Source organism: Scylla paramamosain, chromosome 19 (assembly GCF_035594125.1).
Source record: "Scylla paramamosain isolate STU-SP2022 chromosome 19, ASM3559412v1, whole genome shotgun sequence".
In the NCBI taxonomy this organism is placed as follows: domain Eukaryota; kingdom Metazoa; phylum Arthropoda; class Malacostraca; order Decapoda; family Portunidae; genus Scylla; species Scylla paramamosain.
Genome location: NC_087169.1, coordinates 14,721,142 through 14,741,141, shown reverse-complemented (window position 1 = coordinate 14,741,141; position 20,000 = coordinate 14,721,142). Strand labels below are relative to the sequence as shown.

At 39.2% G+C, this 20,000-nt stretch overlaps 2 protein-coding genes and 1 long non-coding RNA gene across 7 annotated transcripts in view; 1 reads left to right on the top strand and 2 right to left on the bottom strand.

Moving 5' to 3' along the window:
• Positions 1 to 680, bottom strand: part of LOC135109694 (guanine nucleotide-binding protein G(s) subunit alpha-like) — a 17,657-nt gene extending 16,977 nt beyond the window's left edge. The window contains exon 1 of the mRNA XM_064021259.1: positions 170 to 680. Coding sequence (XP_063877329.1) covers positions 170 to 281 — 112 coding nt within the window. The 5' untranslated portion in view covers positions 282 to 680. The remainder of the gene's footprint in view (positions 1 to 169) is intronic.
• A 1,536-nt stretch (positions 681 to 2,216) lies between these two features.
• Positions 2,217 to 5,601, top strand: LOC135109691 (uncharacterized). The gene is made up of 4 exons (XR_010272843.1): positions 2,217 to 2,374; positions 4,128 to 4,257; positions 5,226 to 5,284; positions 5,462 to 5,601. It is a non-coding gene; the product is annotated as an uncharacterized LOC135109691 (long non-coding RNA).
• A 2,181-nt stretch (positions 5,602 to 7,782) lies between these two features.
• The window catches only part of LOC135109688 (laminin subunit alpha-1-like), a 70,344-nt gene continuing 58,126 nt past the window's right edge, over positions 7,783 to 20,000 (bottom strand). For 4 of the 5 annotated variants that reach the window (XM_064021239.1, XM_064021242.1, XM_064021241.1 and 1 more), the window contains 22 exons: positions 19,825 to 19,998; positions 19,436 to 19,590; positions 18,916 to 19,071; positions 18,588 to 18,721; positions 18,244 to 18,404; positions 17,969 to 18,107; positions 17,577 to 17,748; positions 17,311 to 17,461; positions 17,032 to 17,164; positions 16,766 to 16,892; positions 16,426 to 16,566; positions 14,061 to 14,120; positions 13,173 to 13,342; positions 12,366 to 12,554; positions 12,143 to 12,245; positions 11,571 to 11,750; positions 11,112 to 11,258; positions 10,484 to 10,639; positions 9,970 to 10,132; positions 9,432 to 9,562; positions 8,938 to 9,166; positions 7,783 to 8,772 (listed from right to left, as the gene is read on the bottom strand). In XM_064021239.1, the coding sequence (XP_063877309.1) occupies positions 8,630 to 8,772; positions 8,938 to 9,166; positions 9,432 to 9,562; positions 9,970 to 10,132; positions 10,484 to 10,639; positions 11,112 to 11,258; positions 11,571 to 11,750; positions 12,143 to 12,245; positions 12,366 to 12,554; positions 13,173 to 13,342; positions 14,061 to 14,120; positions 16,426 to 16,566; positions 16,766 to 16,892; positions 17,032 to 17,164; positions 17,311 to 17,461; positions 17,577 to 17,748; positions 17,969 to 18,107; positions 18,244 to 18,404; positions 18,588 to 18,721; positions 18,916 to 19,071; positions 19,436 to 19,590; positions 19,825 to 19,998 (3,314 nt within the window). In that variant the 3' untranslated portion in view covers positions 7,783 to 8,629. The remainder of the gene's footprint in view (positions 8,773 to 8,937; positions 9,167 to 9,431; positions 9,563 to 9,969; positions 10,133 to 10,483; positions 10,640 to 11,111; positions 11,259 to 11,570; positions 11,751 to 12,142; positions 12,246 to 12,365; positions 12,555 to 13,172; positions 13,343 to 14,060; positions 14,121 to 16,425; positions 16,567 to 16,765; positions 16,893 to 17,031; positions 17,165 to 17,310; positions 17,462 to 17,576; positions 17,749 to 17,968; positions 18,108 to 18,243; positions 18,405 to 18,587; positions 18,722 to 18,915; positions 19,072 to 19,435; positions 19,591 to 19,824; positions 19,999 to 20,000) is intronic. The other variant, XM_064021240.1, reaches the window with a different exon arrangement.

The window sequence follows — 20,000 nt, the reverse complement described above, 5'->3', positions numbered from 1 at the left end:
AACTACACAGCTACTCTTTCTTACTCATTGCTATTGCATTTGGAGAGAGAGAGAGAGAGAGAGAGAGAGAGAGAGAGAGAGAGAGAGAGAGAGAGAGAGAGAGAGAGAGAGCACACATGGCGCCGCCCTCCACCACACACACTGGTAACCCAAGCCTCAGTGTACACACCCAGCAGGAGAATCTTGATGGCCTTGTTGTACTCTTTCATCCATAGCGATATTTGCTTTTCCAGTTCCTTGCTGGCGCGCCTCTCCGGGTCCACGCCACACAGCACCATCATGGGATCCGGGAGCGCCAGCGTGCCGGTATTTGGGGGTCGTGGCGTGAGAAGCACAGTAGAACACCACACAACACCACACAGCACCAAGGCACAGGCACGTTACACTATAACCGCCACCACCACCACCACCACCACCACGAATTTGATATCCTCTCCTCTCTTAAACTTGCAATGTGTTAACCATCGTGTTTATTTCCTGCATTTTTTTAATTATCTGCTACTTTTTTTTTATATTTTCCTCCTGTAGGCGTGTGCGTGTGTCTGTGTGTGTGTTATATGTGTGATGTGTGTGAGTGTACGTGCGCAAGTGCGTGTTGGGGTACAGCTTCACTCTCACACGAGGGAGAGAGAGAGGGAGAGTGTCTTCAAGTCGCTCTCCTCTCTCATACTGTCACAGCCGCAGACGCCGCCTTCCTCCCTCCCGTCACGCTCTCCCTCCCCCCTTCTCTCCTCCTCTTCTTCTTCCTCCTCCTCCTCCTCCTCCTCCATCATTCCCCTTCCATCTTTACCATTTTTTTTTCCCTCTCCCTCTTCCTTCAGCGTTGAAATGCACGTCTCTCTTCCTCCTCCTCCTCCTTTCCTTCTTGTTCCTCCTTCCATTGCCATACATTTCTTCGTCACTCGTGGAAATCACTCCTTTCTACCGTCCTTCTCCTCCTCCTCCTCCTTCTTCTTGCCAACTCCGTCCCTCTTATCATTAGAAAAATCAAGACACCAAGATTTTTTTTTTCTTATCAGTGTACCTTTATTTATGTCTCAGGTTAATTGGGATTCTATCATTCGTGGGCGAGGAGTGTGTGTGTGTGTATGTGTGTGTGTGTGTGTGTGTGTGTGTGTGTGATTCACCTACAGTCTTAGGGATTATATGCTGGAATCGTTATCGACAGCTATAATCCTCCCGGAGAAAGCTTAAAGCTCACATAGTCTGTTCTATAGAGGCGGCGGAGACCCTTCACACTCCACACGCCCCCGTCCTCTTAGTGAGTATCCGCCGGGTGAAAATGCTCGCTCGTCAATGATAAATATAATATGAATGCATGTGTGCCTCTTAATGGAAAGCGGGGAAAGGAGAAAGAAGTGACTGGTGTAAGGTAATGACATTTGAGACTGACTAAAAGGATGGCCATCATGAAAGACTAATGGTTAGACTGGAAGCGCTGAGGTGAAGGATATTGGTGTGTGTGTGTGTGTGTGTGTGTGTGTGTGTCCTTCCGGGAAAACCAATGATGAAGAGTAGCGTTAATTTCAGTAAGTGATAACGTGATGGTGAATTAAAGTGATTAGGTGATAATGGCGACGAGGCAAGTCAGTATTTAGCAGTCTGAGTCACTAATTGTGTGTCTCGATAATAATCTGTCTGGACTCCTTCCTGTTTACATGTGTCACTGCTATAGCTTCTCCATTCTTACGTGCAACTAAGATGTAGGCGAGTAGGAAAAACAATAAATTCAATTATAAAGATACATGCATCAAACCACAGTATTACGTTGAGATATCTAAAAATAACAATGATAATAATGATCAGAGTAATGAATGGGTATATAACTATAAACAACAACAAGAACATCAACAATAACAACAACAACAACAACTACTGCTACTACTACTACTACTACTACTACTACTACTACTACTACTACTACTACTACTACTACTAATAATAATAATAATAATAATAATAATAAACACTAATAACTACGTCACAGGACTTCACTTTCCACGTCATGAACCACGAAGCTTCGAACTTGTGATGACAAAACAATGAACTCTTTTACGCTATTTCTTTGTTCCATTAATCTAATGAGTCCAACTAGTACGAAAGTAAGAGTGACGGAAAACAGGAATTGAATACTTGTATCAGTGTCTTTATAACACCATCAGTATATTAAGTATTAGAGATTAAATCCAAACCAGTGTAACGAGCGAAGCAAAAGATTCGAATGATGACAGTGGTGAGGGGGAAAGGGTCATATGGCGCTGTAATCACTGTGGCAAAAACTGTAAGCATTTTCCGGCTTTCGCACCAGCCCTAGGGAGAAGCAGTGACTGGGCGTCCATTTCCTCGGCTGGTGTCCCTTCGTCAGCATGTTGCGGTGAGTGGCCTTCGTCATGAAGGTGGGCTAGGTGATAGTGGTGGTGCAGTAAGTGTTGAGACAGCGGATGTGATGCGTTTGGGTGTTAATTATGTAACCTTACTCATGAGATGTGTTCTGGGACGTTGATTATTACGCAGTGATTATATTGAAGTATTTCCCGGTGGTTTTATTTATTTTTATTTCATTTTGGGATTGTCGGGTATTGATTGATAGGTTATCCATAACCTATTGCATAAACAATTTTGTCAATGTTACCAGGGAGCGTTCTTGTCTTCATGGATGTTTAGTTAAGCACATGGTTACCAGTTAAATAGGATTACTTAATACTGTTACATATTTACGCTAATATTTAATGACGGTATTACATATTACGTAATTTGTGCCTGCGGTGTATTATGGGATTACATATTAAGCTCGCAGTTCCTTGGTGAAGCACGGAGGTCACATGTACACGGAATTGAGCACTTAAGTCCTTACATCGCCAACCACGTGATCACGCACCTAAGCACCAAGACAATTACATGTATGATAATTTAATAGACCACGTGGTGACTGAAGCACGTGTTGACTAAGTTCGTGGTTACTAATTGATTACAGAAGTTCGTGGTTACTAATTGATTACAGAAGTTCGTGGTTACTAATTGATTACAGAAGTTCGTGATTACTAATTGATTACATAAGTTCGTGGTTACTAATTGATTACACAAGTTCGTGGTTACTAATTGATTACATAAGTTCGTGGTTACTAATTGATTACATAAGTTCGTGGTTACTAATTGATTACGTAAGTTCGTGGTTACTAATTGATTACGTAAGTTCGTGGGTACTAATTGATTATTGAAGTTCGAGATTACTACTTGATTACACAAATTAGTGATACTAATTGATTACTTAAGTTCGATTGCAAATTGATTAGTGTTGAGGCTTGCGATTATTAATTGATGACAGGTCGTGATTATTAAATGATTACAAATGAGAACTAATTAGAAAATTATTAACTGATTAGCTAAAGTTCACGCTTATTAAAGTTCGCGTTTACTAATTAATTTTTAAAGTCCGTAATTAGCAAATGTACTTGTGACTACCAAGGTCTGTGATTAAATACTGTAATTTGTACTCTATACATTTTTCAGTGCGTACTGTAGTCCATGCTTACCAGGCTCCGTGCTTAACATGGTTCGGTGCGTGATTGTTTACGTTGAGGCGAAGATCGTGACTGGTGCACGCATGTAATATAAATGGTAGATTGTTAGTTGGCGAGGTAGTGGTTTGGAGAGTATCTTGTAGAATGTTAAGTGTCTTGATATTTACTGAATGTGGAGTAAGTGAAAAATAAAAGTGTACTAGGTCAGGTTTGTCGTGTAATGTAGGGAAAGCAGGAATAGACAACATAGGAGCTTGTAGGAATTGAAACAGATTCCTTAGCTTTCTCACTCACTATCTTTCTCCCTAAGAAGATAGATGTCTGTCAGGTTTGCCGTGTGCTGCTGCCATGTATTACATAAAAAAGCCGGAATATAAAAGAAAATGGAAGCATCTAGGAACTTAAATACATAGACTGCTCGGTCTTCACTCGCGCATCAACACTATTCCTGCCTAAGAGATACAGATCATGTTTGTCGTGTACTGCTGAGCCCAACGTTTTGTTTCGGTGTTTTAAGGTGGTCAGTAAAACAAGGATTTACATGGTTATCCCATTTTAATGTTTTATTTGTGGCCAGGAATATACACGAGGTAACTTTTTCTTCAGTGGAACAAGGCGATGATGGTGGACCTGGTATTCTGGAGGAACGTGGATTAAGGACGGAGCCCAGCGATGACAGATTTCACTTCACCTCCAGTACTCCTGCCCCACGCCATCCTGAAAGGTCGAAATGAAGGTGAGGGAAGGCTACGTGCTCGTTACACCATTCACTTCCATTGTTCATCCACACCCACGGACTACTACAGTCACTTTCGTGCCTCATTCACCCCCACGCACGGAAGCCACAGAAAGCAACTTTCTGTAACTACTGAATAAGACATCGGGCATTGTGGTATTCAGTGTCTCAAGCTCTTGTTCATTTGTCTACTCAATCTTTTGGATAATCATAACTTGCTTATCTATTATATCTATTTTAAATATGCTTGGACTATCCGTTTCTAAAACTTTCAAATTTATCTGAAAAATTTTTCCTTTGTTAAACTAGCTTCCCTGAATGTAGGTGTCATTTGCATATTTTCTTCTAAATGCCAACACTACAAGATCCTTAACCGTCTATGAATGACGGTACCCATACAGGGAAATCAACACCATCTTCTATATAGCTAGTCAAATGCTTTTCATCTTAGATCATCCCATTTAACACGCTATCCCTCGCTCACCACCACAATACTGCATTTGCCGTGTTTCACAGTTATTCCATATTCCATGGTTACCGCTCTGAGAAAGAACGGCAGGCCACCCCCGGCCGTCTCATCCTCTCGCTGATCAAGACTCAATTGTTGGTCTTTTGTCCACTTCCTAATGCTGCTAAAGTTAATTAGCATTTTCACTTCCATCTCTTTCACTGATAAATTCTGGAACTTTACTCTTAAATTTGATTTTGAATAGTTTCATAAGACACCTCAGGAACGAAACTGGTTAACATTTGATAACGCCATAACATTCTTAGAATGGACAAAGTGAGTGGGCATTATTTATTTTTGTGCCCTTGGTTAAAGTTTTGCATCGTATCGGCTCTACACACCTAAAATAATTACTAAACTTTGTTTACGTGAAGCAGCAGTGAACAGTAAAAAAATTACTCGTGCACCAAATGTTTACCTTTAAATGTAAATGTTTAAATCATGTTTGTCATGATTTCAGATAATGGAGGCATATGAAGTGCTGCATCTCTTACAAAGTTGTCAGCACGTCTAGAACAGGTATGTATGTATAAATGACGGTATAAATGACGAGACAAAGAAGTGATAAATCCGCCTTGGATGCTCAAGTGACTAGACATAGTAGTAGTCTAAAGTTGATAATATTTGGCATATTTCAGTTTAATTTTCCTTCCAGATGGTTCCTGAACCGGAGACCTCGTGCAATTTTCCTTCCAGATGGTTCCTGAACCGGAGACCTCGTGCGGCATTCTTCAAGGGTGTCAGGAGATTCTGCTCTGCTGTACCATATACATCAAGTCGGTGTTCCCTCCATTCCTTGGCGTGGAGGGGCCACCTTCCCACACCGTGGCTCGTGGGCTAGCTCTTATGCTGGCTAATGAGCAATAATTGTTTTGAGCAATTGCTTTAAGAGGTCGAGAGAGACTTCCATATTTGAATTTTTTTTTTTTATTTCTGGTTTATTTTTTGAATCCATGAAAGTAAACTAGAATTATTTGCCGTTTGATATCTTCAAGAATGTCTGGCAACAAAATTGATTTACGATTACGTTATACTATACGTTATACTATTTCAAGATATTTTCATTTTGTGCTTTGTTCCACTGTCTAGACCAGTATTCATGGACGACAAACTCACACTTGATTTGTATACTTTGTGCACATTACTTAATGTGCACCTCTACACTTGTATCTATACAACTCAACACTGTATTGTGTAATAAGGTCATTGCTGAAACGTGACATGTGTAACACATCGTTTGTGACATTAAGATTACTCCTCTGTCAGAGCAGTGCATCATCACGGACTGGATTTACTGTCACTGCTTGCCTGTCTCCTGCTTAGAGGTTGCATCACAGCTTTTTCCTTTTGACCACTAGGCAGCTGAATGAATGACAGATCATGCAAAAAAAGGGACAGCATATTTTTTCACAGCACTGACACCCTACTACAAGAAATCATTACATTCAATAATACATCATATAAAATAATACACAAGATAAATTACTGTTGTCCACTGCATTCATCTTCTCATAACATGCATGTGTAAGTCACTACAAAGGGAAGGAAGCATTGACTATTATTCAATATGAAGAAGCTGTCATGTGGCTCCTAGGCAGCATTTATAAAACCCCTTCACACTGTGCCGACTCACTTGCCTGCAGTTTATCTGTCACTCACGCTCACCTTAACTGCATATGATTATATTCTTTCTTATATATACATCTGAAAACTAAATGGGCACCATTTTGATTTTGAATTGAATTAGCCTACCAATTTCATGAAAATCAACATAGAATAAAAAAGTAATAGATTAATTATTTTTGATTGCTTATTTTTTCTTTTCAACACATTCCAGGGTCCACTATCATTCTATTGTCCAATAGTGAAAAGAACAAGTACATATTACTTAAAATATTCTGCGAACCACAAATAAATAAAGGTAGAGAAATGAAACTTGTGAAACTTGTTCAGAAATAAAACTTGTTCAAATTCATTGTGGTGGTTCACTTGAAATATTTCAAATAATGTGTACTTTTTCTTTTCACCACTGGACAATAGAATGATAGTGGATCATGGAATATGTTAATAAACAATTATAATTAATTCATCTAATATTTTATTCCATGTTGATTTTCATGAAATTGGTGGGCTAATGTAATTAAAAACCAACAGGATGCCCATTTTGTTTTCAGATGTACATATACATATAAAGAAAGAATATACAAGCATATACCGTTAAGGTGAGACTGTGAGTAACAGATAAACTGCAGGCAAATGAGCTTGTCATGGCACAGTGTGAAGGGGTTTTATGGAGCCACATGACCGCTTCCTTGTGACTATTCAATGCTTTCTTCCCTTTGCAGAGAAGGCACTCACAAATCTGGGTAGCAAGTCTAAGTTTTGATGCAATAAACCAGCAGTGTGCAGAAACAACTATGTCTAATTATCTGGTCAATCACCAGGGAAAGGGGCATAAAAATGTTCACAGCATCCCTTAATGCAACAAAAGCTACTACATATTACTGCATAATATAATTTGTTTCACTCAAGTTTTAAGCAAGTTCTGAATTTCATAAAACTAATTTGTAAATATTAAGACGATGTTCCCCATCTGGCAACCAATACAATCGCCTAGTTTTGCATGGTTTGTGGTTACTAATGGCTTAAAACAATTGCATGGTTTGTGGTTACTAATGGCTTAAAACAAAAATTAATAAGTCACCCTCATCACAGGATTACTGGAGCATGAGGCTGACTAACCAGGTAATTGGCATTAAGCCTTAATTATAATATTGTTGCACTCAACATAATTGTCACATGAAACATTCTGTATTTATAATATGTAACATGAAATTATGTTCCTTTTACAGTACTTGACTGTCATGTAATTCCTAAATGTTATACACCAGTAAAAACAATGTTTTGCACTCTCAACAAGGCACAAGCATGTACTCACCGAGGTGCTCCACGCGTGATGCCACATCACCTTGCATACCTGCAGTCTTAAGGGTTCATGGGAGAATAAGGTTATAGGACATACATTCACCTTTATATTATACAGAGGCATCCTTAATGTTATATATAATAAATATTAAGGCCAAATTTATGAGCAAACCTAGTTTAAAATAAGATACACTAACATTCTTCATGGTGCTTGTAGCAATTAGTCTGCTCCTAGGCTGAGTAAAAATTTTCCTTAAATTATTTAATTTGTACTAAACAAATAACAGTACCTTTCATAAAAAAAAAAAAACCCAAGGAATAACCTAAATGAAAAAACCTCATCATTATGAATTGATGCCATCTATACACTACACAAGTGAAATGCAGCCCTGCCATTGCCTGCTGTGGGTTAGTTATTTGCAAATTACTAGGGTAATTAATATTGTGAAATTTACCTAAAGTTGGTAGAACTTATTACTGAAGGGTAATAAGTTTTGCTGGATAAGTTAGTCTGTCTAATTTTTAAAGGAGGGCATCCAGGATGTGATGGCAACATGGAGCACAAGACCCAGGTGTGTGGGGCACTGATGCCAACTTATACTAAGTTTGGTGGCAGTGAGGAGATAAGAACCTGATTAGCCTATGACTTGCACATCTATGACTTACACATGTTAGAACATGAGGCAATTAACTTTTTTGCACATGGCAAAGTTTTGCAGGTGAGAAATATGTACAGTCCTGCAGGAAACGCAAGAATCTTTACATCACGCAGTACAAATTCCTATTAAAGTTTCCTTAAATCTGGGACTCGAATAAACTTACTTCTGAACAGCTTTCTTACAGCTCTATGCAACTACTCTTATTAAATAATAAATTTTTACATCTTGCTTTGACCAAGACGGACTGGTCAGCAGGTTAAAGCTCCATCAGTCTTCCACATCACTGTACAGGGCATGCACTCAGCAGGACATTCTGCAGCTTGAACATGTCTGTCCAGTCCCGCCTCTCGCTGTTCAGCACAATGTTGCGGATGCAGCCCTTGAAGTTCTCCCGAGTGGTGAGGGTTCCCTGTAGGGCCATGTCTGTGGGTGGAGAGGATTACATCTTAAGTACATATAAATTCAGTGGATCATTTCATGACATTGTTTATGGTGCACATTCTGCACTAAAGGCCATGTGGATAAGACCAGTGCATACCTTACTAATTAGCCTTAGAGTTACCTCTTTCTTCCAACCTCTGTCCTCACCTGGCAAGCCCCCAATGAAGAGCTCAGCCCCTGTGATCGCTCCCTCATGGTCTCCTGAGCCATTGAAGCCATATGCCTCCTGATGGTTGTCTACTCGCAGTGCAAGTGAGTCTTTGATGTAGCTTGCTTTGACAGTGTGCCACATGTTGTCACAGAAGCTGAATCTGTTTCTGAGACCAACTCGTGCACTGAATGAGTGGCCCACACCCATGTCAACACTCAGCACCACCTGCAGCCACACAATTGTGGTGAGAATGTTGTTCATACCTGATGCATGGCTATAACTGAGCATTTGTTGCACCTATGTCATGCAGAATATAACTGATATATCTTCAAGTATATGGCTATTATGTAACAGACAAAAAATTCTTGATCAAAAACTCAAGACAACAAAGAAGTTTTTGTTATAAGAGCTTTCCTTGAAAATGCCAAAATAATTTTCTAATTGAGAAACATGAGCAAAACCATCAGCAGATATTTGACTCGGCACTCACTGCTCCATTGATGAGCTCAAGGGAGAGGGAGGTGCCTCGGGGGTCTGCCACACTCAGGATGATGCCGTTCAGCTCCCAGGTGCGGAATTCCAGCCTCAGCTCCAGCATGAGACCTACATTGAAGTCGTCACCTGGACAACACAGCATTAAAAAACATGTAGTGCTGTACACATTTCCAAAGGTTATTACAAAAATGCACATTTAAAGATGCTATAGTCCTTGAAATTAAGATTTTTGCTAATTAGTATGACTTACAAAGATACTGTACAGAAAACTTGGCCAAGTTACTGGAACACTTGACAGTAATAATATCTCTTTACAAAGATGATCTAATAATCATCACAAAAAAACAAAATAAATAAATAAAATCAAAATATATGAATGAATGAATGAATAAATGAAAAAAAATTAAAATAATCCTTAAATCAGTTGGTATATGTACTTTTTATGTACGAGTTTCAACAAATTTGGCAATCTCCACAATTAAGTCATCACAACAAATGCATCTTTCTTCAGTCAGGACTATGTTGGCACTCACTATAAATAGCATAGGCATCACCAGGGAAGTATGAGCCGGGCTGCACACTGGCGAAGCACTGCCCCACTCCTACCACCTGCTCCCGCTGCCTTGAGCTGGGAATCTCATACTCCTCCCCATTGATATTCAGGTTCCTCAGACACCCTCGCAGTGGCTCCACCTCCTAAATGAAGAGACAGGAGTGAAAGGATTACGTCTTGTCTCTATAAGGGGATGAAGTCATCAGGTCTATGTGATAGGAACCATATTGGTTAACATATCTAATAAATAAATTCAGATGGAATGAGTAGTTTCCACATTTTGTTGAAGAACCGGCAACTCTGTTGATAGGAATAGGAATAGTTAATTTGATCCTAGCTTTGCTTCCTTTTATTTAGTGAAGGTTCCTTAAAAATATCTATTCATACAGATACATTTCATTCCCTTCATTTCACTCATTAAGAAAAGCACCACCCCACATTTGCTGATTATATATCTCAATCAACAATAACACAAACAGGTTAGTGATGAGTACCTGCCAGCCGTCCACTCTTGCTGCTGCCACCCCTGAGGGCAGGCCACCCAGGAACAGCTCCCGCCCCACATTCACCTTGCGTGGGCCCTTCACCTGCTTCACCATCTTGTTGTCAATGTACAGGTTGATGCGCTTCTTTGTCTTCTCCACCCTCACCTGTGGAACAAAGCACACACACGAGTATGGGCCAGCTGAATGACAAGCAAGCTGATATTGGTAAATCTGGCTGACTAAATACATACACTGGAAAATGGTAGGCTTGCTTGCACATTTCTAAGAATTTTTAGCTTTATGGTTAATTATGATATCTAGTACCTACAATAACCATGATAATTAAGAGAATCCATCCACACTTAAAATCTTAATGGTAGAGATTGATAACTTCAGTTAACTTAAAATATTCCTTCAAAACAAAATAAAGGCGGCCCTTTTATTCTTCTACATGGTATCATTCTTAAAGATTCAGGTTTTAGAATACATATCCCTGTATTCCTTACAAGTCGTATAAGGTAATTAAAATTACATTTCTGCAACATGAGAAAGATTCTGAAAAATCAGGGTAAATAATATGGAAGCTGCTGTTAATTATAAAACGAGAGAAACAAGAGTTGTATTATTACTGGCTCACCTTGGTCCACTGTCCAGTGTTGAGTCCTGGATCTGAGATTGCCTCCACCACCTTGGACCCCTTCTTGCTATCCTTCCTCATGGACACCTTCACTCGACTGTTGTGTAGCTGCACTGAGATAGACTGTACACGCTTCCTTCTTGTGTTCTGTTGATTTGATCATGTAGTACATTCCTTAATTCTAACCTCATGATGCTGGCTTCTATACTTCAATATTTTATTTATTCGGTAAGCACTATTATTCTAAAATCATGCCGTGATAACTAAAATGAATGAGATCCAGAAAAAGGCTACTGCATTAAAATCAATCCATATTTATGAGATGACAAAGTCCTTAAAGGACAGTTGTACACACAACAGGAAAAGCTTAAATTCTTCGGCACTTATACAAAAGTAAATTACATAGTAACATTTGAACCAATGACAGATTCAAGAAATTATACAACTCAATAAACTCACAGAGGCAATGAAGAAAAGTCCATTAGGATAATAAGTCCTGAACTCAAAGGACACATCAAAGTTTTTCTTGAAAGTTGTGGACTGCAGTGGGATCCTCACATGAGAGTTGATCTGGTCCCCAAACTTGAGAGCTTTGTACTCCACTGTGTGTTGTGTTGGCGGCAAGCATGAGTCTGCCACCTGCACCAAGTCCCTCATTACAACTGACATTGACATTCCAAGGTTCAAACAGCATGAGACAAAGTGAGACAGTTCAACAGAAAATATTTACTAAGGATATTGTTTGATAATTAATTACCTGTAGTTCAGCATTTTAGGCTGATAAATGACTAAGATCATAACATATAACATGAAAAGTCCTCTTTGATAAGTGGCTCAATGTTTATTTATGCCTAATGGGTAATTATTAAAATATTTTACTACCATCAAACTTAATAAAAAGTAAAAAGTATACGCATTAAATCTGAACCAAAAGGAATTTCTGAATTTGTGAAAATCATACCACAACTTGGTGAACAGAAAACATCAAATTAGAGATACTGATTAGTGAGAACAGGTATGAAGTGCTGTACCTTCATGTCCGCCTCCATCCCCTGCATGGCGGTGGCTGGCAAGTCTGCACACCGCCCAATAAACACCTCCTTGAACCTCACTGGATTCAAGAAGGACACAACTCTGTCCAGAAAAGCATTAAAGATGTGTTTGAGAAGATAAACAGTACTGCTGAGAAAAACAAGAAATCAGACATATTTGTCTTATCATCTACACTATATATGAGAAAAGGGACAGACTCACTTGTTGTTGACAATTATATCCCGCACACAGCCCTTCAGTGGCCGAGATGTGCCCACCATGCTCACAACATCAAGGTTCTCTGGTACACCTCCAAAGTACAGTCCTCCTGTGTCGGGTCCAACCACTACTTGACTGCTGCGGTCCAGCCTTGCTGTTTTCACCTCAGCATCATCCACCTTCAGTGTCACTCTTGGGGGCAATGAGAAAGATGGTTGAGGGTTAACCCCGTTACACACACACAGATTCCCATTTTACCAGACCATAAATATCTGATATTATATAACAATGTTTGAGAATGATTTCTAAAATACCAGAAAGGAAATAAAGTCTGAACTTTAAATTGTGAATGCATCTAGCTGAACGATGCATCTCTGGAGGGCTGCTTAATCCACAAAGATTTATAAATATCATGTCAAAATAATTTTTTTCTATGCTCATGGCCTATAGCACCAGTGGGCAATTCAGCATTTCTTCTGGGGGGTAAGATGGTCAGTGCCTTTCTATTTGTGGAGGCTTGTTGGTCAGCCTCCGGCCATGGTGGCACGGTCATATCTTTTTTGAGTTGTACCTTCGTGAAAGCTCATGCTGCTCCAGGAAGGTCTCCAATGCGACCACCATCAAAAATAAGGTTCAAGGAAAGCACCTGGGCATTTTCAGCCACTCAGCAATAGCTTGAATAATGACCAGCTTTCAGCAGAACCCAAACTTGGGCCACTGACATCACCATGTCCAGGCACTGAGCATTAGGCCAATGTCTCTCCAAGAAGCCTCAAAAGCCTGTCTTTATGGAAAGAACCCTTAACTCACCTTTGCCTCTCCTTTATCACAAAGAAGGCATGGAGATGACCATCATTATATTTGGCAGGAGACATCATCCTATGACTCTGTCCACCCCCATTTATTCTTATATCCAAATGACCCTCAACTAGGGACACTGAATAGAAATCAGGTGGGTGTTCTCCTCCAGGCGGCAGTGGCTGTGGCAGGGACAGAGAGAATGGTGTGAATACTCTAGTACTCTGTGTCTGAAGACCACAGAAGTCCTTTTGACCAATGCACTTCAGCTAAGGAATGAGAGGAGAGTTTATGCCTTGACTCAAATGTCTGATAAAGAAAAGTAAGGCTTTTGTCTTGGTTCCTGAACCACATTAAAGAAAAGGATGTTAGCTGATTCATGAACAGAGTACCATGAAAACATCCCAAATGGCAAACTACTAAGCATAAAGACAAATGTATGTAAATAAGGCATTTAATGTAGGCACAAATTCTACACATTTTTAAAAAGCTAAAGCATTAATATTTAGACAAATTCTTCAAGAATTACATATTGCTGAGGAAGCACTTTACAACCACTCTACATATGTGATTTACAAGGTTTCAATGACGTTTTATAACACAATATTCAAGATATCATGAAAAGTAGAAAAGCACAATAAAAGCAGAGTAAAGAAGGAAAGATTAGTTTTAAAGTTATGTAATACAGTGAAAATAAGAAAAGAGCAACTTAAAATGAACAAATATTAAAACGTCAATTTAATTTCCCGATCACACAATAACATCCACTCACTCTCATATACATTTATTTTTCCCAAGTGTGTGTATGTACAGGAGTAGCTGCACCTGGCCCGTGTGCAGTGTGTTAGTGTTTGGTTAGTGGCTGAGCTAAGCAAGGTACTCCCTTCACCATGGCATTACAGTGGGTGTGGTGGTGGTGGTGGTGGTTGTGCTGGGCCCGTCTGCCTCTGTTTCATTATCCTTGAGGAAGAACATTTGCTCCATTAGTACACACTAGCAAATGTCTCCCGCCTCCCCTTCAATACTATGTAAAGGTATTATGTAAGGAAACAGTTTGCAATGGCTGTCAAATGGTGCTGCATTTTGTTACAAAATATTAGTAAGATACAAAAGACAACTGTTCTTAATTAATCAGTTTTTTGTGGTTCAACATGGCATGTGTTTCTGGCATGTAAAGTTTAGATTCATGCATTCATTACTTTTGCATTAAGTCTTTTAGAATATAATAATATTTCAAGAAGCTTTTACACTTGTGTTGCATGAAATGGTTTCCTTTATAAATGAGTAAAGACTGATTAACACAATTAAAATGTTACTTAGAAGAAATGAAAATAAAATGTACTCCTTGGGCACACACACACATCAGAACACAGGCAGCAGCTGAACATTTAAAAAAAGCTGTCAAGAAAACCATAGGCAAATAGTAATCACAGAAGACTCAGGTGATAAATCAAGAAGTTTTAATACCATCAACAGGATCTGAAGCTTAATGGCTGCTTTAGCACCACTAACCAAATCCTTGAACACCTGAATACACTGTCCATTGCCTCATATGATATCAGTCCTGATACTGACAGTGCAACTTACTGGAAGAATGTCACTGTTGGCATCCTGGAGCAGCACTTCCCAGGCAGGCCAGCCAAGGCCATGATAAGAAACACACAGTAACCAGGAAGCACCAGATAACACTGTCAGTCCATTTCTCAAGCTCTGCTTTTCAACATATATTCATCTCACAATGCTAGACATATTCCAGGAAATCAGGAACACTTAAAAAGTAACAGTGACACAAAAATGACTGTCATGGCCACACATTTAAGTGGGACAGGGAAATCCAGAAAGGAAGAACTGCCCTAAGTACATACATTCCTTATATAAGTTGATGAGAAACAGAGATTTTCATAGGGAGAAAAGGACCAAAAACTTATTTAACTTTCTAATATGAAGCTGAAATGCAGTACTAAAAAGTTGATAAATAGTACTACAGTATCTAATAAAATTCATAAAAGAAAATTAATGAAAAATCAAAACAAAAACCACAAGCTATAATAAAATCAGGATGACTGTAGAAAGCAACTAATACATTCTATGCATTTCTAAGTGATGCTCATTTCTACAGTATAGAAACTCATGCTGATGACTGAGTCAGGAACTTAAAGCTCTTATCATCATTGTTCTTTGAGGTTTCACTCCCCTCAGTGAATGCCCCCTTCATTTGATAACTTTATCCATACAGAAACATCTATGTGACTTAACATTTATCCTTGTCACTGAGATTCCATACATATTCTAATTTTCTTTTCTTATGCCAGTACATACCCTATTCCCTAATGGTAACCCTTACTTTATCCTAAGCACCTTCCAATAGATTCACATCTGTCAGAAGAAACAATGTAATTTACTTTTGTCAGAGAAAACAATAAGCAGAGGCCAGAAATAGACCAAATTGGGTATTAGGATTTACCACCTTTAAAGGTATCAAAAGTAAAAGTTCTAAAGTAATATGAAATATATCATTGGCATCTAGACATTGTTATGAAGTTCTGGTACTTAAAAGATGAGTAATGTGAAACACTTGTTACAAGAAGCCTTTAAACGTACATTCATTAAAGAGGAAGAGATTAAGGAAGGTTCTCAAAGAAGCATTTAAGTGGTATACAGGGTGTATACAAATAAAAATCCTTAATGTTAGCCATCAGTACAAGATTAGAAATAAAGGATTCAAGCTTGATAAAATTGAATTTAAGAGATAAGAAGAAAGTAGTTCTTAAAAAGAGATAAAAACTGGAAAAGACTTAGCAATCAAATCAGGCTGCTACTGTCAAGTCAGTAAGAAGCCTTAAAAAATATTAAATACATTTTTGTAGATATGATAGGTGACTACAGGCAGGTGTGAATCATAATATAGGCACTGCCACATGTAGGCCTACTGGCATTTTGCAGTTTCATCTATGTTCATCCACCAATAATCTATAAATGTCCATAAATTTTTGGGTGTCTGAAATTTTAACTAACATTCATCTTGTCATCACTGAAGATATTACTTTCCACACTACTGCAGCTGAGAGGGAGGGCTAAACTTGAAAGATGAGAGCAATGCAATTAAAGTTTGAAATAATGTCACAACCAACTGTACATTAGTTAAACTAATGCTATGATATCTTGACCTCCAAATGCAGATGAGGTTTGTCCTTCAGTATGCCTGCCTGTGCTTCCCATTTCAGTTTCTTGACCAATGTTTTAATTAAAGGCACTTTTTCCATACCTGGCCAATGAAAGTGGACACCATAAGTAGAGCATCTGACTCCATGGTCTGGAACGTGAAGCCAAAGCTGGAGTCTCTCTTGAGGATGTGTGATGGAAGCTCCACAAAACCTTGGCCAAGGAACCCAACATCGTACAGAGGCTGATTGAGGAGAAAGAGAGAGAGAAAAAAAGATACAGCTAAGTTCTGTGACAATCATACTTTTGTTAAATACAATAGTCAGACTGAGAAGAGTTGTCAGCCAGCAAAGAATAATGATGCATAAATTAAGTAATTTATGTTCTACAATTTGCATGTCTTTCATTTCTTTAAAATAAATAGGATGATAGGACCTGCACACCTTGTCAACACAGGAGCTCTGTATGCCATAATTCTGGCCATCTGTGAGTGGGTTCCTGCCCTTATCCATCACGGAGAGGCCAGACATGCAGCCCAACAATGACCGCAGCACCAGTGCACTGCCCCATCTGGAAATGTGACATCTAATTAGTGAAAGTGAAAAAATAAAGAGTGTACAATTTGATAAATGTCATGCAGCTATCAAATATGTTATCAAATACAACATTAAAGTATATGAAAATATCCAAAAATCTTCAGTCTTCTTACTTCTTTCTGTCAAACTCAGGGTCAACACCTCCAAAGTAATAAGAAACTCTGGAGAGGTCAAGATCTGGGCCACCTTTGACAGTGCCCAGCTGATCTTCGTCACCCACCACCAGCCGGCCCATGCGAGCACCATCTGCAGGGTACAAGACATCATGAAGGAAAGGAAACTATGGGTTAGAAATTATCATCTTATCTTTTCTATTCACCTAATATATAACTTGACACTAAACAGCAGTAACACACACACACACACACACACACACACACACACACACATACCTATGGCACCATTAGACACAGTGGCCTGGACTTGTATCATGTCCCTGTTGCTGTGGCGACGACTTGATGTCATCATAAGTCGTGTTTGGGCATCAAACTGGACTGTGAAGACCACATGGCCATTCTCAAGTGCAACACTGAAGTACTGATTCTAAAGAAATAAAAATAAGGTTTGGGTTAGTAAAAATGAAGAAAAATCTTATATGTATCTGAGAGTGATTTCAAGTGATAACGTGAACAAAGAGCATCAAAGGCATTGTCCTCACCTTCACATCATTCACTGCCAGGAAGAGGAGAGCATCTTCATCCAGGGTCTTGAAGGACAACACAGTATTGTAGTAAGGTTTGGGTCGTTGGTACCTATTGCTACCCTTGAAGTAACCTTTACCATTGAAGCCGACTGCTATCTCATCTCTGTGCCTCAGCACCAACTCTTCCCTACACACACACACACACACACACACACACACACAATTAAAAGTTTTAAAGGTTACTGGTTTCTGCTTCATTACATGAATGGCTGAAAAGATGCTTAATAAATATTGCAAATCTGTTATATATGTGCAGACAGACTTATTTTAACAAAATTGAATATAACAAAACTGCAGGATTTTTTTTTTTCTTTTTATATGCAGTACACTGGAGTATAGATACAAACCCTTCATTACATGCTCCACAACCCTCAGATTCAGTAAAGTTCCAGAGACCAATGTTCTCTCCATCAATGGAGAGTGTATGGAGGCAGCCAGAGAATTTTCTGGTTTTGAGCACTCTGTGAGCCCTTAGGGGTGCTCCACCTGGAAGGGCAGACTGGTATGATTCTCTTCCTATATATGGCTGACTTGTAGCTAAAGTGTATGTAGAATACATGCACATTAGACTACTTTACAGTTTAATTTTCACAAATGCACTGAGCTTCACTTCAGCACTTACCAACCCAAACTGTGTCTGATGGCAAGAGATCCATCTTGCTAAATCCTGGAGGTGAGGCATCACTGACTGGTGGCTGCAGCATGCCAGACCGACCCTTAGAATTGGACGGCACCACAGACAGCTGGCCAATGTTGCCGACACGGTTCACTGTGATGTGGTACCTGAAAAAGTAAAACACTTGGGTTTTACTACCCTACACTAGGAAAATCATTTACTACAAATTTAAGTAGAATATTTTGAGAAAGGAGCAGCAATGCACCTTTTGAATTTAAATATGAGATTTCATGATGATAATATATACTGGAATTGTACTGGTGGTGTGACAAGCAGTGGCTCTGGCTCACCATCTTGTGTCGTCTGAGACATCTTCAGTGTTGGTGAGGAGGGTGAGGGGGTGCGTGATGCGCTGCATTCCCCCGCCAGCATCCCACACAAACTCAATTCTGCGATTCACCATCTCCACTGCCATAAAGTCACTCTGAGTAGGATAATAATAATAATAAGTAATTAATAATAATTTTCCAATGAAGGGATGTCTAGCACAATAACTCTTAAACTCTTTTCACTTGTCCATTTAAGAAAAAACCTAGACCGGATGATGATGAAAAATAAGGTGCATGCACTGATATTTCAAGCTAAATATTGACACCACAAAAGTTCTGAAACACTTACAGTATTATGAGAGCCAATATAGAGGAGAAGAGCATCAGTCTCTGTTGTGCTGACGGCATAGCTGAGCATGATGGTGGTGGTGGTGGAGGGATGCAGCGTGGGATGGTATTTCCTTGTGCACACTCCTGCAGCATCCGTTGTCAGAGACACTCGGATCTGTCATGGGATGGTGACACTGAGCCACATGAGATGCATAACTGTGCATGGGGAATACTAAAACATTAAACTACTCTTCTATTAAATGCAACTCTGTGGTCCTACTCTATCATCACTAAATTTTGTGTGAGGTCCTAAGTGAACCTAAATCAGAAAAACCTGGGTTATCATTACAGTGCTTTCAACTTTAAAGTGAAACCTATAACAAAACTTCAATTATGCTAACCTATAATTTTCTATCACATAAAATTAACTGAATTACTTGAAAAAGGAAGGAAATCTCACTAATCAAAAGTGCCCCATCTGATAACAAAACGAAATGATAAGCCAAGACAGTTGCTACACTCAAGCCACAGCTACTTACAGAGGAAGCATACTGTCTCGTCTGCTTTATCTTCCTCTTAAGGGCTTCAATCCTGTCCCTCAAGTCTTTACTCTTGTTTTCGATTCTGTCCACAGTCTTCTGCATATTGCTGGCAAGACGGACTCCCTTGGTGGTGTGGCTCTTAGCAGTGGAAACTAAAAAAGAACACACAAATCAATACTTGATAGTAAAAATCAAATGCATGGGAAAAGGATATCAATAAAGAATTTGTCAAACTTTCTAAGCAATAAAGACATTAACAGCATTGGTTCAGGTACAATTTTTTTGCAAGCCTTTTGGGAAAAATCAAGATGGAATTTCCAGCACCAATCCCCTGTGTCACTAGTATACAAAAGAACAATGCTGCAAAAGAAACACAATCAACTTACTTGTTTCCCTAATTTCGTTAAGGAGAGAGTTGTCAAATCGGTTCAGCTCTCTGGCCTGTTCCTTAATGATGGTGAGGTTGGTTTGGATGGATGTAATTTTTTCAATAGTTCCTTCTATATTGTTGCGAGTCTCTTCTGTCCTTGTCAATGCACTCTGTATGCCTGAGGAGATGTCT